This window comes from Macrotis lagotis, chromosome 1 (genome assembly GCF_037893015.1).
Source record: "Macrotis lagotis isolate mMagLag1 chromosome 1, bilby.v1.9.chrom.fasta, whole genome shotgun sequence".
In the NCBI taxonomy this organism is placed as follows: Eukaryota; Metazoa; Chordata; class Mammalia; order Peramelemorphia; family Peramelidae; genus Macrotis; species Macrotis lagotis.
In genome coordinates this window covers 873,352,220-873,370,651 of record NC_133658.1, presented here as the reverse complement: position 1 = coordinate 873,370,651, position 18,432 = coordinate 873,352,220, and the positions used below count along the sequence as shown (strand labels likewise).

At 44.3% G+C, this 18,432-nt stretch overlaps 1 protein-coding gene across 1 annotated transcript in view; it reads right to left on the bottom strand.

Moving 5' to 3' along the window:
* UBR4 (ubiquitin protein ligase E3 component n-recognin 4) overlaps positions 1-18,432 on the bottom strand; it is a 160,818-nt gene that overhangs the window by 81,756 nt on the left and 60,630 nt on the right. Inside the window, exons 43-60 of the mRNA XM_074218273.1 lie at positions 18,011-18,238; positions 17,284-17,441; positions 16,236-16,407; positions 15,846-16,047; positions 14,874-15,037; positions 14,012-14,228; positions 12,429-12,645; positions 10,470-10,533; positions 9,977-10,111; positions 9,422-9,596; positions 6,699-6,839; positions 6,129-6,250; positions 5,215-5,326; positions 4,681-4,811; positions 4,401-4,578; positions 3,844-3,948; positions 1,907-2,044; positions 437-611 (exon numbers count right to left, since the gene is read on the bottom strand). Of these exons, the coding sequence (XP_074074374.1) occupies positions 437-611; positions 1,907-2,044; positions 3,844-3,948; positions 4,401-4,578; positions 4,681-4,811; positions 5,215-5,326; positions 6,129-6,250; positions 6,699-6,839; positions 9,422-9,596; positions 9,977-10,111; positions 10,470-10,533; positions 12,429-12,645; positions 14,012-14,228; positions 14,874-15,037; positions 15,846-16,047; positions 16,236-16,407; positions 17,284-17,441; positions 18,011-18,238 (2,834 nt within the window). The remainder of the gene's footprint in view (positions 1-436; positions 612-1,906; positions 2,045-3,843; positions 3,949-4,400; positions 4,579-4,680; positions 4,812-5,214; positions 5,327-6,128; positions 6,251-6,698; positions 6,840-9,421; positions 9,597-9,976; positions 10,112-10,469; positions 10,534-12,428; positions 12,646-14,011; positions 14,229-14,873; positions 15,038-15,845; positions 16,048-16,235; positions 16,408-17,283; positions 17,442-18,010; positions 18,239-18,432) is intronic.

Below are 18,432 nucleotides of genomic sequence, written 5' to 3'. Positions count from 1 at the left end.
AATCAAAATGAAAGAGACTAAAGACAACCCCACCATGCTCTCCATCTGGGATAGGTTAGGAACAAACTAAGCTGGAGGCAGGGAAATAAATTAGAATACCTTTTGAAATCTCTTCTAGGGGCAGCTAGGTGGTGCAGTGAATAGAGCACCAGCCCTGAAGTCAGGAGGACCTGAGTTCAAATCCAACCTCAGACACTTAATAATTACCTAGCTGTGTGGACTTGGACAAGTCACTTAATCCTATTGCCTTGCAACCCCCCCCCAAAAAAAAAACAAAAAGAAAGAAATCTCTTCTAGCTCTAAGATTTTAATCAGTTTTCTAAGCTTATCGTATTTATAGAGTACCAAAGTAAAATCAACCCCTTCTCTCTTAGGTCCCAATCCTCACCTGCCTAGGTAAGAAGCATTTTTCAGATTGTACCTTCTAAGTCCTGACCTGTTACTGGTGTTGACATCTCCTTCAGCTTCCCCTTCTCCCTCTCCCTCTGAGCCATCTCCTTCCTGTTGGCCTGTAGCGGTGCTGATGGCTCCAGTACTGGAGCTGACACTGCCTGGCCCAGCAGGGTGTCCCTCTGCTGTGGTGTCACCATAAGCACTGCTCCTTCCTGACACTGAAGAAAAAGGAATCAGAAAACACAATCAGCCCAAAATATAACCACCTTTTTCCCTTCTCCACCCTCACCCCTGAGGGGCCAGACAAGATTATGGATAGTCTGTTGTCTTCAAATAATTTTTCTCTATGTGAAACCAAATAGCTTCCAGAGAACTGGTACTCATGAGCCCAACTTCATCAGGCTTCTACTGAGCTGAAGTAAATGGGGCACCAAGTCATGCTCCTCTTGGACAGGACAATCTGCTAGGGTTTCCTTCTGAGGTGGTACAATGACCAGGCATTCCTGGTCAAAATCTGTCACCTAATCCCAGAGGAAATTTATACAGGTGGGAGATCCTACAAGTAAACTAGAGCTAACCTCAAATATTTCAAACAGGATTTTTAAAAAAAATTTCTATTCAATGTAATTCAATCAGCTTAAGTGTCTAGCAAGTTTCGTGATAAACACAACAGTCTGATGAAGAGGTTAGAGTGGGCAGAAAATAAAAGTTACACCCAAATATATGTACTAGAAGGTAATCTAAGATTAAAGGAGAGCCCTAGAGAAAATGTTTTAAGAGAATTTTTGGAAGGAAGACTCATTTTCAGTTGAAGTCAGACACCTCTACTCCTACTACCATCCCTCCTCCTCAGTCTTTCAATGAACTGCCTTAAGTGTGAGAATGCAAGCTGACTTTAATAAGCTTGGGAAGGAAATCATGCACCAAAAAAGGTACACTAAATCATATACCAAAATTCAAAAGCAAAAAATAAAGACTTTTAGATTACACACTTGGGATTATTGAACCCTAGCAGTTCCCCTCCACTAATCCTGATAACCAAAGAAGAGTTATGTATCTTTCTTAATATTTATCCCTTTGGCTCAAGATACCAGTCTAAGTTTAAATCTTTAAGTTCAACCTTGGCCCCAAAGAAGGGACCTGAGAAGTTACTTCCTCTGGCTTCTGCACAGAGAGAGGGACCTTGGAACACTGCAAAGAAATCAACTTTTTTTCAATACATCAGATTTGTTGAACTTTTTTCCTCCTCTTTTAAAATCTTTATCATAAGCAATGGGGTTAGGGGATGAGGAGAGAGATATGGTGGGGAAAATATAGATAATATAAAAGTACATAAATCAAAATTTATTAAGGGAAAAAAGCCTATAGCCTCAAATTCAATTTAACAAGGAGTATAAAACACTTGAGTTCAAGTCATGTCCACTTGCTGAAATCTAGACCTAGCATCCAGGTAGTAACTTCTCCCTTGTCTCTACCCTCTCCACAGGAAGGTCAGGCTCTCATCAGACATTACCACTGTGTTCTCCAGCCACTGAGTCCACGGCGCTCCCTCCACTCTCAGAGCCCACACTACCACCATGATCGGCAGGAGAAGTCCGAAGGGTGGAGCCATCAGTTGCGGCTGTGCTGCCTTCGTCATCTGATGCTGGAGCTAAGAGAGTAACAAGAGCTGTTACAGGTAAAAACATTGCTGTGGTGTGACAGCATCAAACCACAGGGTGCGAGGGACACAGTGGAGTTTACATCCTGTTGTCCAAGAGATAGCTTTGCTGGTTAATATCCAAAAGGAACGAACATCATACACAGCTCAGTGCTACTTAGACAGAAGTGAAAACCCAGCTCAGTGGCTATTTCCTTTGCCACTGCATTCTGCTACAAATTGAGTTTAACATTCATCAGATTTTTCCCAAATAAAATACATCATGGTTATTCATGTCTTAGTATTCATCATACCCAGGGACTGGTCATGATCATCTAAAGCAGGGGACTCTAAATTATACTGGGCCATTTGTCTGTTTTTGATCTCTCATGGATATCTTCTTTATGAAAAGCCCATAATATTTACTCAACCATATACTATGAGCTTTCACATACCAGCCCAATTCATTCTCATTCATTCTCATTCATTCTCTCTCTCTCTCTCTCTCTCTCTCTCTCTCTCTCTCTCTCTCTCTCATCATATTGCATGGGAAGACAATGGAAAGTTTCAGACTTTTGAATTAGCCTCATCAGATGCTAATGAAGCAAGGAAATTCCCCAGAGACAGCCACAGCATCCAGGATCAGGGCTGAACTGAGACAGAAGAAAATGCTGGATGCATCACACCAAGAAAGATCAGCCAGGAAAGCACCCCCCCACCCCCACCTCCGAGCACAGTTAAGGAAGCCACAGTGCACCAAGACAACATCCATCTCAAAGCTCTAAAACTCTGGGGACAGGTATCCAGCAAATCTCAAGAGAAGCTACAGGATATGGTGGTGATTGTGGGGTAGGAGGGGAAACAAAGGCTTGGGTTGGTTTCTTCTTTGCTCATCTTCCCAAGGTTAGATTTCCAAAGGAAAAAGACAGAAAACAGGGAGCCATAGTATTAAAAAACATACTGGAGTCAAGCCTTTGACTAAGAAAAGGTGTCTGAGGAAGGATTTGAACTCAGGTACTCCTAACTCCAGGGCTGGTGCTCTATCCACTGTGCCACCAAGCCGCCCCACACCAGTAAGTCCACTCTTCAGGCTCTCTCCTATAAACCATTGTTCCTCTCATTGACCTCAATTGGGGGCTAATTCTTTGCCCATTTTAAATCCTTCACAAGGACACAAGTGAGGGAAATTAAAAAAATGATGAAATTCACACTGGTCAAAGATTTCTTTCTACCAGGCCTGGTAGAAGTTTTGTCGCAAAAAAGGTTGAATTTTAGACTACAATGAGGTTAGGGATTATCTGTAAACTTCCAAGTCCATGTTATCCCTCAGTCTTTGAGACCAAAGGTAACTGAGAGATGGTCAGACTGATTCAAAAAAAAAAAAATCACACGAATTTCACCTGAAGGATACTCTCACTTCTTGCCACTTGAGTTTTACCTAAAAGTAGTGAGGAAAAGATGAAAGATGGAGTCTGTATTTCCTGACCCAAATGCCACAAAGCCCTTCAGTGGAAACCATAAGTCTCCATAGAACCTGGACTTCCGCCAGCCACTGGGCCTTCTCTAGGCCTTCCCTCATGGCACCAGGTGGAGTTGGACTGCAGCAGGGAAGGGACAGAGAAGACAGATATGCGCTGCTGCCAAGCAGTATCTATCAAGGCACCTCTGACACCCATGGCCTCCAGCCAAAACTGAAGCCGCGAGTCTGAGGAGGCCTGTCAAAGCAGCTGCCCATCACACTTGAGCAGCGCAGGCAGGGAGGCCTCAGGGTTCAGGGGCCCTGAGCCTCACTCCTTGCTGCGGACAGTTACCTGATGCTGTGGTGTCAGAAAGGGTTCCTGCGTCCAGGGAGGAAGAGCTGGGTGCCTGGCCGGACAGTCCCAGGCTCTGCAGGCCCAGGGCACTGCTGCTGCTGCCTGGGGAACAAGTGGAGAGTGAGCATCACACCCCCTCCAACCCCTTAACCATATGCTGCTCAGGCCACCTGCTGTTCCTGAGAGCCTCTAACACCAGCGCGTGGCTCGTTCCTGGCCAGCAGGAGGTCTTTAAACAGCCACTGCTGTCCACCCACCAGGCTTGGGTGATGGGTAGTGGTGGGAAGCATCCATCTGTTCAAATAAGGACACAGGCCACAGAAACCAAACTGATTCAGGAAGAAATAACCAGAGAGATAGGCCTGAGAAAAACTTAAGATGAAATTCAATGAAGGCGACCCCTCTGTCACTCTCCACCTGTGTCTCCGAGCAGCGGTTACCCAGATCAACCTTATCTCCCAAATCTGGGCATAGGCTAATAAGTCAAAGGAAAATCATTCACTAACAAAGGCCATTCCTGCAGGGCCACAGCAATTGTCAGGAAAGCCTTCTACCTTGCTGGTCCTGTTGCAGGCTCAAGGCAATAGCCAGCTCCACCATAGTCTCATCATCTGCATCAGGCGGGATGTCCAGCATGGGAGGGAAACCCTCTGCACCAGCCAGGAGAGCCTCCAGGGGAGAAGGGTTGCCATTGTTCACGTTCTCGGCTGTCTCCAGCACCATGGACTCAGACTACAGGGAGAAAACCTGCTAAGTGCCCCTGCTGAACACCTCAGAAAAGTGAAAGGGCTGCTTCACAGCCCTGTGCTCCCTCCCCAACAGGCTAAGACTCACCACCATCTCAAAGTCTCCATGGTCCACCTCATTCTGCTCTTGGCTCTCTTGGCGGATGTGTCCACTCTCTGGGATCCCTGAGGACTGCATCTTCTCATCAGCATCATCATCATCATCATCATCCTTGTCTCCTGGGTAATAGAAACCTAGGTCACCTCAGGGCTCCTGGCTTCTCCCTTCCTCTGGCTATAGCAGATTATACCATGGACTACTAATGCCCTCTGGAAGTGGCAAGTAAGCACTCAGCACTTTAAAGCTTTAAAACACCTAGCCAATTTTGCCTGAGAAGATGAAGATGGCAAGCATTTTCCACCTAATCCTAGGTGACCTTGGGCAAGACAGGATAAAGAATACCATTAAGCTCAAGTTTTTCTCTCAGTCTTCTGTCAGAGGACCAGGAGTGGAGTAATAACAAGTGCACCAGAAGAAGCAGCTAAATTTAAAATCCAGAGAGCAGAGTGAGCATACAGGCACTCGGGTGACTTATGCCCTTGAGAACATATGAGCACCACCATCAGTCAGGCCCTGCATTACCCATGGGCGTATTGCTCCGAGGAGAGGAGGGCAGCGTCACATGTCTCCGCTTGTTCCTGGGCCTTAGCACTCGGATCAGAGCCTGTTTGCAGGAGAAGCTCACAGCAGGATCCTGAAATAGAAATGGAAAATCTCACACTTGAGTTTCAGGTGCTCATCAGATCAATCAATCCTGACTGATCCTGAAACTCAGTTGCATCAGGTCAGTCTTTCATCCCTGACTCCTGATCTACTAAGTTAGATCTAAATCCTCTGCAGTAATAGATGTGCTATCTATTTAAAATACCAGACTTAGTCAATTTGTAGAAAGTCAAGGTATTTCTTGTGTTTGTTTTTAATAAAATATAAAAAAAAATAGTGACAATATGCTACAATATTGTAATTCTTGCTAATCTAACCCTTAACTCTAGTATTCTCTTAAGGAGGGTACATCTGGAAAAAAAACCCACAAGCTTTACACAAATACATTCAGTTGCTATTCAACATGTTGACTCCCATTCTCTCCATTTCAAAGACCATACATTCAAGAGCCAGAAAAAGCTCAGAGCAATCAAGGTCAATTCATTCATTTTTAGAAGAAGTTGTGACTCAGAGAAATTAAAAGACTTGACCAAGGTAAAAGACTTAATAAGAACTAATAAAAATAAGCCAATAAGAGCTGGAATTTATTCAAATCAAGGCCCTCAGACTCCAAATCCAATGTTTTTCCCTTCATTCCATATTGGTTCATTAGTTATCTTCACTAGAATTTAGTGGGTATAAAAATAGGGGGATAGGAAAACAAATTCTGGCAGCAAAAGGATTCCCCCAATTTTCCCAATCTAAGAGATTTTTAAAAGATTCTCTACTCAGATACTCAGGATCCTGCCCTGTGAGGTTACTACAGGACAATTGAAAAGTCTATTGATACATACGGGGCACAGGAGCATTTGCATATAGATCTTGGAGGCTGTGTTGATACAGTCTAGCTCACAAGTACAGTAGCCATGGATGATGTCCACCAATGCATTGACAGTAGCTTCAACATGGGTCAAACCTAAAAAGAGGAAAAATAATTAGAAACCTAAGACCGCTTAAGCTTGGAAGGAAACCCTAGCCCCTTGGAATGACTGAATTCCCCTATCTTAGCTGGAAGGTTTAGACTTAGAGAATAGCCAGATGAATAAGTATTGAAGAAAATGAGATTGTGGGTCATCATCACAGCATGTATTTTATAGATTCACAACTGTACATTCCTAAAGACAAGTAAGTGGAGAGGTGCTATTTTGTCTGGATACATCAGCAGTTTCCACCTATCCCTGATCATTCCCTCCCCCTCCCCAACCACGAGCTCTTTTTCTCCCTTTATGTCCCAAACCCTTAGCTCAAAGCCTGTTACATACTTTGTTAAGTGCTGAGTAAACTCTGCATTTGACTGTTAATTGAATTTACTAAAAAAAAACAAAAAATAGACAAAGCAACAGGCCATTAACTTAATAAAATACCTGGTAAACAGGCAGGTGCCAAAAACGCATTCTTGGGTTTAGACGCATGCAGTTTCCAGAAATGATTGATAAGCTGGGTAATGAAAGTACAGCCATCCCCTTCTGTATGTTTCTGGGGTTCTTTCCCCTCATCCACTCCTTCTGAGCAACAGAAAGAAAATTATTAATGGTGGTAAGCTAGGGATGCAATACAACTTTTATTAAGGTTAACTCAGATCAGGGATGATTGCCTATGTAGATAGTTTCAAGGGAACTCAATCAAAAGGAGGGCTATCTCAGAGTCTAATGGGAACATATAAGGGGGAAAAAAACCAAGACTGGGGAAGGCAGATTCCAGAACAATCTTTATCACTCACATTAAGGAAATAGGAGAAAAGGTAGCTAGGTGGTGCAGCAGATAGAGCACTGGCCCTGGAGTGGGGAGTACCTGAGTTCAAATCCAGCCTCAGATACTTAATAATTACCTAGCTGCATGGCCTTGGGTAAGCCACTTTAACCCCATTTGCCTTGCAAAAATAAAAAGTAAGAAAGAGGAGAAGTCTGGGGTCTTTCCATCTTACCATCACTGTCTAAATTTTTCTAGAACAATCCCAGGGTTACAAATTGTGATGAAAAGATTATGGATAAAGGAATAATCTGAATAAGGAGTGATTTAAAGAAATCAACAAATTTGAAGGTAACTCAAGAGCACTGGCATGAGAAATCTAGAGGATAAGAGTTAGAGAGGTAGAACCAAAATTGGATAATGGTCACTGAATTTATGATATGTGTTTTTTGTTCTTGAAAAGGACCATGACATCAGGGAGATGATGCCATGACAAGCACATGAACTGGAATTGAGTGAGGAGAGTACTGTGCTAAATCACTGTCTCCTCCAGAGTCATCTGACTTCAGTGACCAGATATGAATCAGAATGCCTAGAGATGGCCCTGGATGTGAAGATAATCAGAGTTAAGCAACTTGCCTAAAGTCACACAGCTATTAAATGTTCTGTGTCTTGATGTCAGATTTGAACTCAGTCCTCCTGACTCCAGGACTGGTGCTCTATCCATTGTGCCACCTAGCTGCCTTTACTGAACAACATAAAAACAAATATTACCTTTGGGCCCAACCATAACCAGAAGCCAAATATGCCTTCAAATTAGTTGTACACCAAACTGGATTATAGAGGGCAAGGGAAGTTAGGTCTCACAAAACATCATTCTGTCCAGAAATTATTTCTGTTACTACTGATGCCAAACACAGGGGATAATCAGAAGGGACTTTGTGGAATAGGCACATCATAAGAGTGGCAAAATCTACAAGACTAAAAATGCTAGAAAGTGAATAGCTCATTCTTTACAAAGTGTTTGATAATGACCTAGAATCAGCCTAAGACCAGTGGGAACACTGAAAGGATGAATGGGTAAAGAGGAAGTCACTGATTCAGGGATTTGAAAGTGATAATCAATGAAGGATTATCCCCTTTTCTGGAATTCTGAGTGCTTTACTGAGTTAAGATTCTAGCTCTTTCGACTCCAGAGAAAGATGAGTAAGTCTCAAGTAGTCTACAGTGGAGAAGATAGAACATGTATATATACAAAAAATAAAAAAAGCAAAGGAATGAAACAAGTATAGAGTGCTCTAAGAGTTAAATGGAATGAAAAAGTCATTCTAGTTGAGCAAGATAATAACTAACATTTAAATAGAACTTATGAAGTTGCTAGTTTATTTTATAAATATTATCTCCTAACAACCCTGGAAGGTGGGGGCTATTATCTTTATTTTACAGATAAAGAAACTGAGGATAAAAGCATAAGTTAAATGACTTGTCCAAGGCCAAATCAAAGCTAACATGTCTTGAGGTCATCTAAATTCAGATCTCTTCTCCAGGACCAGTGTCCTACCCACTGGTCCACCTTGCTGCCTTAAGATATTTCTCAAGAGCAGGGAATATAACAGACTACCTTCTAGAGCACTATGCTCAGTTCTGCAAATCCTATTTTAAGGGAGATACTAGTCATCTGGAAAGCAACCATAGACTGAGATGGTGAGGGGATTCTAGATATACAGATCAAATGAAGTCACTGGGGGTGTTTAGCCCAGATATGATGACTGTTTTTTGGAATAAGGACTAAACGTGAAAATTTTCAAAGAGGTAAACTGAGGTTTGACATGCAACAAAAATTCCCAACTATGGTTATCTTCCTATGAGAAGATTAAGGTGCTAACAAGTAGAGACAGAGAGAAGATGGTGGTAGTGGGAAAGGGAAGATTACATTCCAGGTCACTGAAGAAGGGAGAAAGGGTAGGTAGGCTGAGGCCAAGGAATGCCAAGTAGCATAACTTATTAAGTTTGTAAAATAAAGGAAGAAGGATGAAATAAAGCTACAAAGGTAGGCCATTTAGCCCTGAATGCTAAATTAATGAGTTTGTCCTTAATCTGATCCACCACAAGTAGCCACTGAAGGCTTTAAGACAGGAGTGATATAATCAATAGAGTACAATAAGACAACTACTTTCCCAACAGAACACATGACTGATATTGAATCAAGAAGACCAACCAGGTGTGGGTGTATAGCTGAGGCAAGATACTTGCAAGATCCTTTCGTTCAGGAATAAGGAGAGACAAAAGTCTTTTGAATCACTCTCCCATTTCTCCTGTCCTCCTAGCTTCATTGTTTTTACCGAAAGATCAGGACATGTAGTTTAAGAAGGGTGTGGCCAGCCAAGGTTCCATTCACCTGTTTCCACTGAGGGCATCTTGGACTCGGTGAAATGGACCAAATTGTTGGGGCGCATGATGGCAATAGAGCGAGCAGTGATCACGAGACGCTGAAACACCTCTGGATCCAGCTCCTTCCCATCTCTGCTGGAGGAGTTGAGGCACTGCACAGCTTTACTCAACAAGGCCTGGTCCTGTTAAAACAGTAGGCTCACACAGAACTAGCCAAAAGCAAGGGCTGGAACCTGAGGGAGGATCTGGGAGGTTGCAGCAGCAAAGCCACCCTCCCTCCCTCCCTAAAGGGGCAGGGAGCAGGCAAATCATTGCAGGGAGCAAATGTGAGTAGGGGTTACAAGTGAGAAGACCCTGAGGATGACAGCCTCTCCAATAGAGACTCATCTCAGCAACTCAGGTGTAACCTGAAGCAGAGAATTTATCTTCCCCTCTGGGTCATGTTGGGTTCCACTTCCCAAATTCTACCCCTATCAGAGGTTCAGCCATCTCAAAGAGAGAATCAGCAAAAGTTTTAGGGACACTTGGGCTCCTAGACCTTGGGAGCCTCTAGAGTGATTACCTTGTGGTTGTGATAGGCCGAGCGGCTGGTGTGAAGGCTAGCAAGGAGGCTCTTCGTCTGCTGCTGGACACTGGATGGTGCTGGCATGGATAGCAACATTGTAGCCAGCTCCTGAGCTGCAGCCTTGCTCTTTTCCTGGTCCCCAAGAGGAGGATGTAGAGAGGGCAGAGTGATTAGCATCAATGCAGACTCAAAAAGCTTGCTCCTGTTCTCCCTCCCTCCTCCCACCACTTCAGGAGGCCTATCTCTGGCAGGGCCTCAAGCCATAAATGTGTCCATGCCTTGTGGAGGTCTCAAATGACTGGTCTAGACCTGGCTCCCAAAGTGCTCCTTGCCAGAGGCTGGGTGTTTCCACCCAGGGCTGCTTCTCCCGAGACCAACTCCCAGAGCCAGTGCCAAACAGAGGCCGAGCTCTTCAAACACAAGACCAGAGAGCTCTGAGGAGCCATAGGTCTTGTCAGAAAGCTCCCAGGGCTTTGAAGAAGTCACTTGCCTTCTCACTGACAGGGCCCACAGCAAAGCAGCTTTCGAGGGCTTCTAAAGAACTCCCCACTAGCCTGGAGAGAAGAGAAAAAAGCAGCTTGAGTCAAACAGTCTGCCTCTTCCTCATGCTTTGGCCTCGGCAGACTACAGCTGTGGGGAGCTCGGGCACAGCTAGTGAATGCCAAGGACAGAATCAGAGCGTGCTAAGACCGGCCACAGGCGCCATGCATTTCGTTTCCTTGTGTCACAGGCCAGAGGGAAACCTGGCTCCCCCTCACACAGCAACCTGGGGCACTCTACTCATAATCCGAAGCTTCAAAACAGGACTTCATTCTCAAAGAGGATCAAACTGTTTTCTCTGCCGCCTGTGGCAAGGATCATGGAAATGGCTGAACCCGGATACAGCAGAGCCCAAAACACAGGGGTACAGAGATCAAGGAATGACAGGGAACCCCCAAGGGAAGAGTATTCAAGTGAGTCAAAGTTACACTATGGATACATTCAGGAAAGACCATACAAGCATTTCCTGGGAACCCTGAGCAGAGAAGCTATTTACAGCAAAGGAGAGGAGAAATCCCCAGTGCTGGCTGACACACCTCAGGTGCCAATCAGATGCTGGGAAACTGAGCATAAGACGCTCAAGGAAGGGGTAGATAAGCACTGCTGTTCCCAAAGCTCAAGATCCTGCAAAGAAACATCCTGCCAACATTCTCTTGAATCTTCACAAGTGTTTTATAATGGGAAAAAAAAACAGTATCTTGGCATAAGAAGCTCTGGAATACAAAGAGAGAAGTGTAGAGAGGGGTAGGAGGAGAGAAAAGGGCAAAAGAGGAAGAGAAATGGAGCATAGAACTAGAAAGGTAGGAGGAAAGGACTAAAGAAACAACTGTGTTCAAGTTGGCACTCTAACAGCTTCTTTGGTGATCAAGCAGATAACACTTTTCTTCCCTTGGCCATAAACACATGATACAAAAAAGTCAGAGAGGAAAAGGGTAGGCAAGAGCAAGCTACAAATGCATCTGCAAAGCAGGCAACAATGACACCAAATAGGCGCCTGAATCCCTCAGGCCAACCCATCTTTCCAGGGGGAGAAGCCTGCAGCCATGCAAGAAGCAAAAAACAAAGAAGCAGAAGGGCCCCTGGCAACAGAAGCAGGGTCAAGGCCAAGCCACATCACTGCTAATGGTGCTCTCAGACACACATTCACTCGTGCAGAGAAAAGGAGGGCATACTAACCGATCCAGCTTGGTTAGGGACTCAGTTTCAGAACTTGGGGGGGGAAGCAAAGAAAAAAAGGAAAGAAAATATGTGAAGCTCAGAGAAAAGTGGAAACCATAAATCAATTTGGGGAAGGGGAGGGCAAGGAGAAGGTACTTTCAAGCCAGGCTCTTCTTGGCTTTTACAAGATAAAAGTCAACATCTCACATTGTATGACACCCCACCAAGCCTCCTTGCACAAAGCCAAGCACAAGGCATGTTTTGGGAGACTCCTGATCTGATCTCTAGGATTCAGAGGACAGCCTTGAACCAGCAAGGCTGCTCCCACCAAAAGGACTATTGCAGAAAGGGACCAGAGGATGCTAAGACCAGAGGCCGGGAAAACCTGCCAGCAACAACTGAAAGACTAGCTCCCCAAATGGCAAGCTGGCCCGAGACTTAACTTTCTGTTCTAGGCAGCTGATCCAAATGGGTAAAGGAAGAGAGGAGTCAGGAAATCTCAGAGGGCAACTGAGTTCAAGGGCATCATCAGGAGAAAGGAAAGGAACCTTTGGGGTAGATTTTGGCTCCAGGGGGTATCTTCAATTCTCCCAGGAAGGCACTGGACATTGGTGAGATAGGTGAAACTGAAGGGCAGAGACTGAATTCTGGACAGATGTTTGAGAGCACACTCTGAAGTTATAAAGGAGCATGGAATGGGCAGGGAAGACCCAGTTATATCAAGGAGTTCAATCCTTCTAAGCTTTGGTACCTCTCCAGGACAGTCCCGCTGGAGGTGGTGGGGGCTGCTGTGTCACTCTCTCCAGTGCCATTTCCCTGGTTCACATTGGGGGGGCAGATATTACTGACAGAGGCAGAAGGGAAATCCTCTGGGGGTTCATCAGGCCAGCCAAACTGCTCCTTGGTCTTGCCATAAATCTTGACAGCATCTATCATAGTGACTCCTGCTGGATCCACTGAAGCCCCAACTGCAAACCAAAGAGAGAATTTAAGAGGCATGCTCCCCAGAGGACTGCAAACACTGGATCAGTCTATGAAGAGATGCAAATCAAAGCATTGTTAGGTTTATTCATATGCTCCTGTTACTCTTCATGCCAGCTTCTGCTCCTAAAACCTCAGAGGCTCTCCACTCCTCCAAACAGTCTTCATTTCAGTAGCAAAGAACAACTCAAATCCCCTCCTTGGTCCTGTGATCTGAAACAGATCTGGCAAGACTCGGTCACACTGTGAGGTCACCCCCCCACACCACAGGGCCCCTGGGGTCAACCATCTCCAAGAGTCTTCTCCTAGTTTAAACAGGATGCTGACCATTAGCTAATAGCCATAGCTCCATCTCCTCACAGTGGCAGGACAGCCAGACAAGTAAAAGAGGAGGGCAGAGTGGTACCATCTTAACTGCATGAGACCTAGGTCTGAAAGTGGTGAGGGACCTGGGTCCCAAGACTAAGTGACTCTGCCCAAAACAAATTCTCCCTGCTCTAGCCACCTTCTGTTCCTTCATCTATACTTCTCCAGTGCACCCTTTTCTCTCTGTTATTTAGCTGCTACCCTATTCCAAAGAAGATAGCGAGTTCCCAGGGAGGGGAGAGGAGAGGAAGGGAAGGGCTATTCCCCTATTCCCCTTCACTTTGATATGGTGCCTCTTCTGTGCCTGGCACCACGCTCATTAGCAGAAGAAAGTGCTATTATTATTTGCATTTTACAAGTGAGGAAACTAAGACAAAGAAGCAAATTGCCTAGGATCACACAGTACAGTTTGGATTTGAATTCAGCACTCTGTTCATTCCACCACCAGGACAGTAGTCCCAGATAGAGTCAACAATATAGGTTATGACCTCTAAAGAGTCCCAAGATACACCAAGCAATTGCTCAAGCCACAGTACACTTCTTTGTTCTCCAAAAGGGAATACCCTAAATTTTGCGTATAAAAGACACTCAAGGGGGCGGCTAGGTGGCACAGTGGATAAAGCAGCGGCCCTGGAGTCAGGAGTACCTGGGTTCAAATCTGGTCTCAGTCACTTAATAATTACCTAGCTGTGTGGCCTTGGGCAAGCCACTTAACCCCATTTGTCTTGAAAAAAAAAAAAAACCTAAAAAAAAAAAGACACTCACTAAATGTGATTTTTCCCCTTTCTCTTCCTTGGCCCTAGGGGGAGAATGGCCCTAAATGCTGCTGTTCCAATGCCTAAGACTAGTCAAATGCATCTCCTGAGGCTTGCTCCAAGGTACTGTACTCTCTCTTTTTATCCCCAAAGTGATCACATGCTAGAGGCTGGTGAGGCAGCTTTTACACCACTCTTCAAAGGTCAGTGGAAATGAGCGCTTGCCACTCACTGAAGATGCTCAGCTTCTTGTCAGCCTGTAAGGCTTCTTCTCGGGTAAATGGAAAGTCAAACCAGCGGGACCGTGTCAGGTTGAGCTGCATGGTGCGGCCAAAGATCTCGATGTATGATGGGGCGCGTTCAATGGCCTGGGTTCCAATCTGTAGGCGCATGCCTGTCATCACCATAGTGCTGTTGTTGTTATTTACTTCAATGGTGAAGCCTCCAGGCTGTTGTGGAAAAAAAAAAAAAAAAGATAGCACAGCTTAGGAAGTAAGAACTTTAAAAGATATGGCACAAAAGAGAAAAGAAGATAAGAACATGTATTCCACAAGATGAGAAAGCACAGAATGACTACAATCTTCACCCCAAGGGTTGATAATTGTCTAACAATAGCTCAGTCAATGACTGAATGGACCATTTAACCTGATCATGCCATTCTCTAGCATCCTTATCTGTAAAGTGGGGAATAAAATTAATTCCCTGCCTCTAAGGCATATAGGATGAAGGAGATACAGGATCAGCTGATATGCTATATGCTCCTTAAGCCCAATCAAAATTACTCAGTGCTCTCCCAATACTACGCACAACCATCTTGGCAATGTTAGAAACAGACCTATGGAATGGGCATTCAGCTGCATATATGATTCATGGAGATTACAGGTGAGTAGTAACAATATACCTACTTCTGCTTCATAAGCTTATCCAAAGATTTAAAAAACAGCCCACTTTTAAGGTCACCCATTTATATTAAAGGATAATCACAGCTGATGACTGCATTTTTGCTCTTGAAATGTAATCTATTTTTCTATTTTTTTCTAACAAAAGAAAGCTATGGTACCTCAAAGAAAGAGTCTAGCTCAGGCAGTGCTCACCTTGGTGTTGGCCACATACATGCCTGTGGAGTTAAGGCGGTGTTTTATCTGCTGTGCATTGTAGACCTGTAAGAGATCATTGCCACCAAACTCCACATCTGTCAGCTGCTGGTTATGTTCGAAGAAGTCGATGGGGAAGGTGACCTGGCTAGAAGTTCGAGTAGCTGTGCGTGGGAAGCAAAGACGTCAGGAAACTCCAATATCTGATACCTACACTGAGTCTGTTCATGTCTAAAAGACTCCTGGCTGCAGTCACACTCAGAAACCTCTGCTTTCTCTGTATCCAACTTGCCCTTAAACTCTGAATTCAAGCAGAGAAGAAACAACTGATTCCATCTCTCTAGGTCTCAAAGAAGTGAAGGGACTTATTTCAAGTCGCAGGTGAGTGTCGGGTATAAGACACAAAGCAAAGTGTGACTACCAAGTCCCATGTTCTTGCTACTATTCCAAGATGTATAAGAGAAGACTTCATTGTTGTTCTCTTCCCTGACAACAATCATCTCCAAGATTGTTCCTCTCTTGATAAGGGAAGAACTCTGTAAGCTACTTAAAATATTGTCTTTTTCTGATTGTGAGTTACTCCAAACTATCCAATAAATATTAAAGATAAGCCTAGGAGTAGTCTTTGAGGAACGCTCTGCTCCAAAGTAAACACTCCTGCCTTGGTGTCACTAAAGAACAATGCATCACTTCAGAGACATGACTACGTTCTTGGTTGTTAGTTAAAAACTGAACAAAAAAACAACCTGCTTTGATACATCCTTCTGTCCATATAAGCCAGTTCTCTGAATACAAGGAAACCCAGGCTTCTCTAGAATAAAAACCTGAAGAGCCTCCCCCAAACCCAATTCTGAGCTAAATTAAACATCTATTTTCCACTGCTAGCAGCTAACAGGTAGCTATTATATCCACATGCACCTCAAATGGTTAAAGGGGTGGTGGGGGTAGGGGAAGGAAGAGAGCGGGCCTTACTAATAGCGGCTGCCTTGCGTTTTCGGACAGGTTTCATGATGCTGATGACACTGCTGGGCTGCAGGGAAGGTTGGAGCCAGTAGGATGTGTTCTCCACATTGGCCATGTAAATGCGAAGGCTGCCATCCTCACATAACAGAATCATGGTTGTCCTCTGCTGCTCATTGCAGGCTGTGTGCCGGATAGCAACCATGTCCTGAATCTGGAAAGGGATTAAGGAGGACCATTGTCAGTCACCACAGCAATTAAAAAGGGTTTTGAAATTAAAAAAACATGGCATGGAAGCAGCTCCTTATTCCACAAAGAAAAGGGGTCTTCTTCAAGTCATCTACAATATGGCTGGGGAGCAGAAAAGGTTCATGGTCAAAGACAGGAAGAACTGGAACCAACCTTTGCTTTAGCTGGCAAGGTCTTGATCTCCTGGATGAGAAAGGTATCTGGTTTCACCATGATCACCAGTGGCACACCTGTAGTTTGCTGGACACAACACACCAAACCAGGGTGGTTCATCACCTCAGACCACTGGCAAAGAGCCGGGGAAGTTTTGCTGCCACCATTAGTACTGCAACAAATAAAGATGGGTCACATCATCAAATATTAAGTAGGATGAAAAAAGACAGTAGGTGTATGAAAAGGAGGAAAAAGACACATGCTTATTCAACCAGATCAGCTAAAACAGATCTAGTCATTCATCTTTGAAAGTCCTGATACAGCATCTAGGTTATCTTTAAGATTCAGTTCTTTTCTGGACTAAATACACCTTTTCCTTTAGCTCCAAAAATAACCCCTGGAGACTAGGGCACACATTCATATCAGAATTTCAGGCCTACTGTTACCACTGCTTAGTAACCTAATTCAAGGAGCCTGAATGGAAACATGTAATCCTCTGCATCCAGAACTCTGGCAGCCAAGTAAGACTGTGAAGTTCCTGCATGTTCCATGCCCATTGTCTTGTCTAATGCTCCAAGGTTATAAATAGCAAGGTATGTTTCCTGGCATGGTCATGGACATTGGAGAGCACTCTTCACTTTATCTGAAAAATAAGTGATCAACAGAAGCACAAACAAGAGTACCTATTAAAAAAAAAAACAACTTTTCCTAGAGCTCCAAACTTTTATTTCTGCCTTTTATTTAAAAATCTGATGACTAGGGTGGTGCAGTATATAGAGCACTGGCCCTGGAGTCAAGAGTACCTGAGTTCAAATCCGGCCTCAGACACTTAACAATTACCTAACTGTATCACCTTGGGCAAACCACTTAACCCCATTGCCTTTTAAAAATTAAAAAAAAAAAAATCTGATGACTATTTTCTCACATAATCCTATTATCAAGAGACTGGACATTGGTCTCCCAATGAAGTGGTACCAAAAAACTTCTGCTTGTAGCTAATAGCGGAAAAGGAATGCTCCTGCCCATGGGCTATAAAGCTGGCTCCTACCTCTTAATGTTGATAGGGAAGAGCCGCAGCACTTCCAGAGTAGACCTGCTGATGGTGGCAGCAAAGGATCTCCCTTGACAGTAGCTGAAGAAAAGCATCTGCAGCACGTGGGAGTAGTACACAGATACACCTCCTCCTGCCACCTGGCTATTGCTGTCCTGCCGGGACACAGACCCAACATTTGTATTGAGCAAAGCAGCAGCAGAGCTGAAACAGGCAGTTAAGCCTTTGTGGCTCCTGCTTGGCAGCAGCTCTGTCAGACTCTTGGACCCTGAAGGGCACCTCCTGGACAGCTCCACAGGCTGTTGAAGAGGGGGACATCTCCTGGGGAATCTTATAACCCAAACCCTGAGAATTGAGGATGGTGGAGCATTAAAGTCAATCAGTTTCATTCTTCCAGACAGGAATATGTATTTAAGATCATGGAAAACAAGATGACAGATGAGAAAAAGAAAAACATTCTCTTTCCCTCTCATGGATAAACTGCTGGAAAGGCTGCATAGCAGAGGGGAAAGTATTTTTCAGAGTCAGAGGCCCTGAGGCCAAATACTGGATCTGTTCATTACTCTCTGGGTAATACAGGATACATCAATTTACCACTCGACCTCAGATTCCTCAGTTATAAAATGGGGATGTTAGATTAAAGGATCTCTTAAGGGTCTCTTCCATTTCTAAATCCTATGATCCTAAATAATTGAGGGCAGAGAAAAGAGAAAGTCACTCCAACCTTCAGGTCTTCATGATTGACTTCCAGCACATTTGTGACATAGAAAGGCCCATGCTGGGCACTGCTAGCCTCCTCCATGAGCTGAGTGTAGATGTAGCCAGCTGAGGACATTATAACAATAATGTTCTTGCCCTCTTCATTGAAGAGAAAAGCAACATCTCTGATCTTTGAACTTGGCAAGAGGAAATAGAAGGTTGGGCTCAAGGCATCGACAGAGAGGTCGTATATCTGAAGGGTAGAAAAGAAAAGACAAGAAGTCAATTCTTTGTCCTCTCTGGCAGAATCTTAATGGCTAAAACAACCAAGGCTGCCAGACTGAAGTGAGGACTAATAGATGAAGGATAGAATGAGTTTTAACTTGAATTTCTCATACTTGGAAAAGGCAAAAGTCACCAAAATCTGGACCTAAGGCAACACACTTT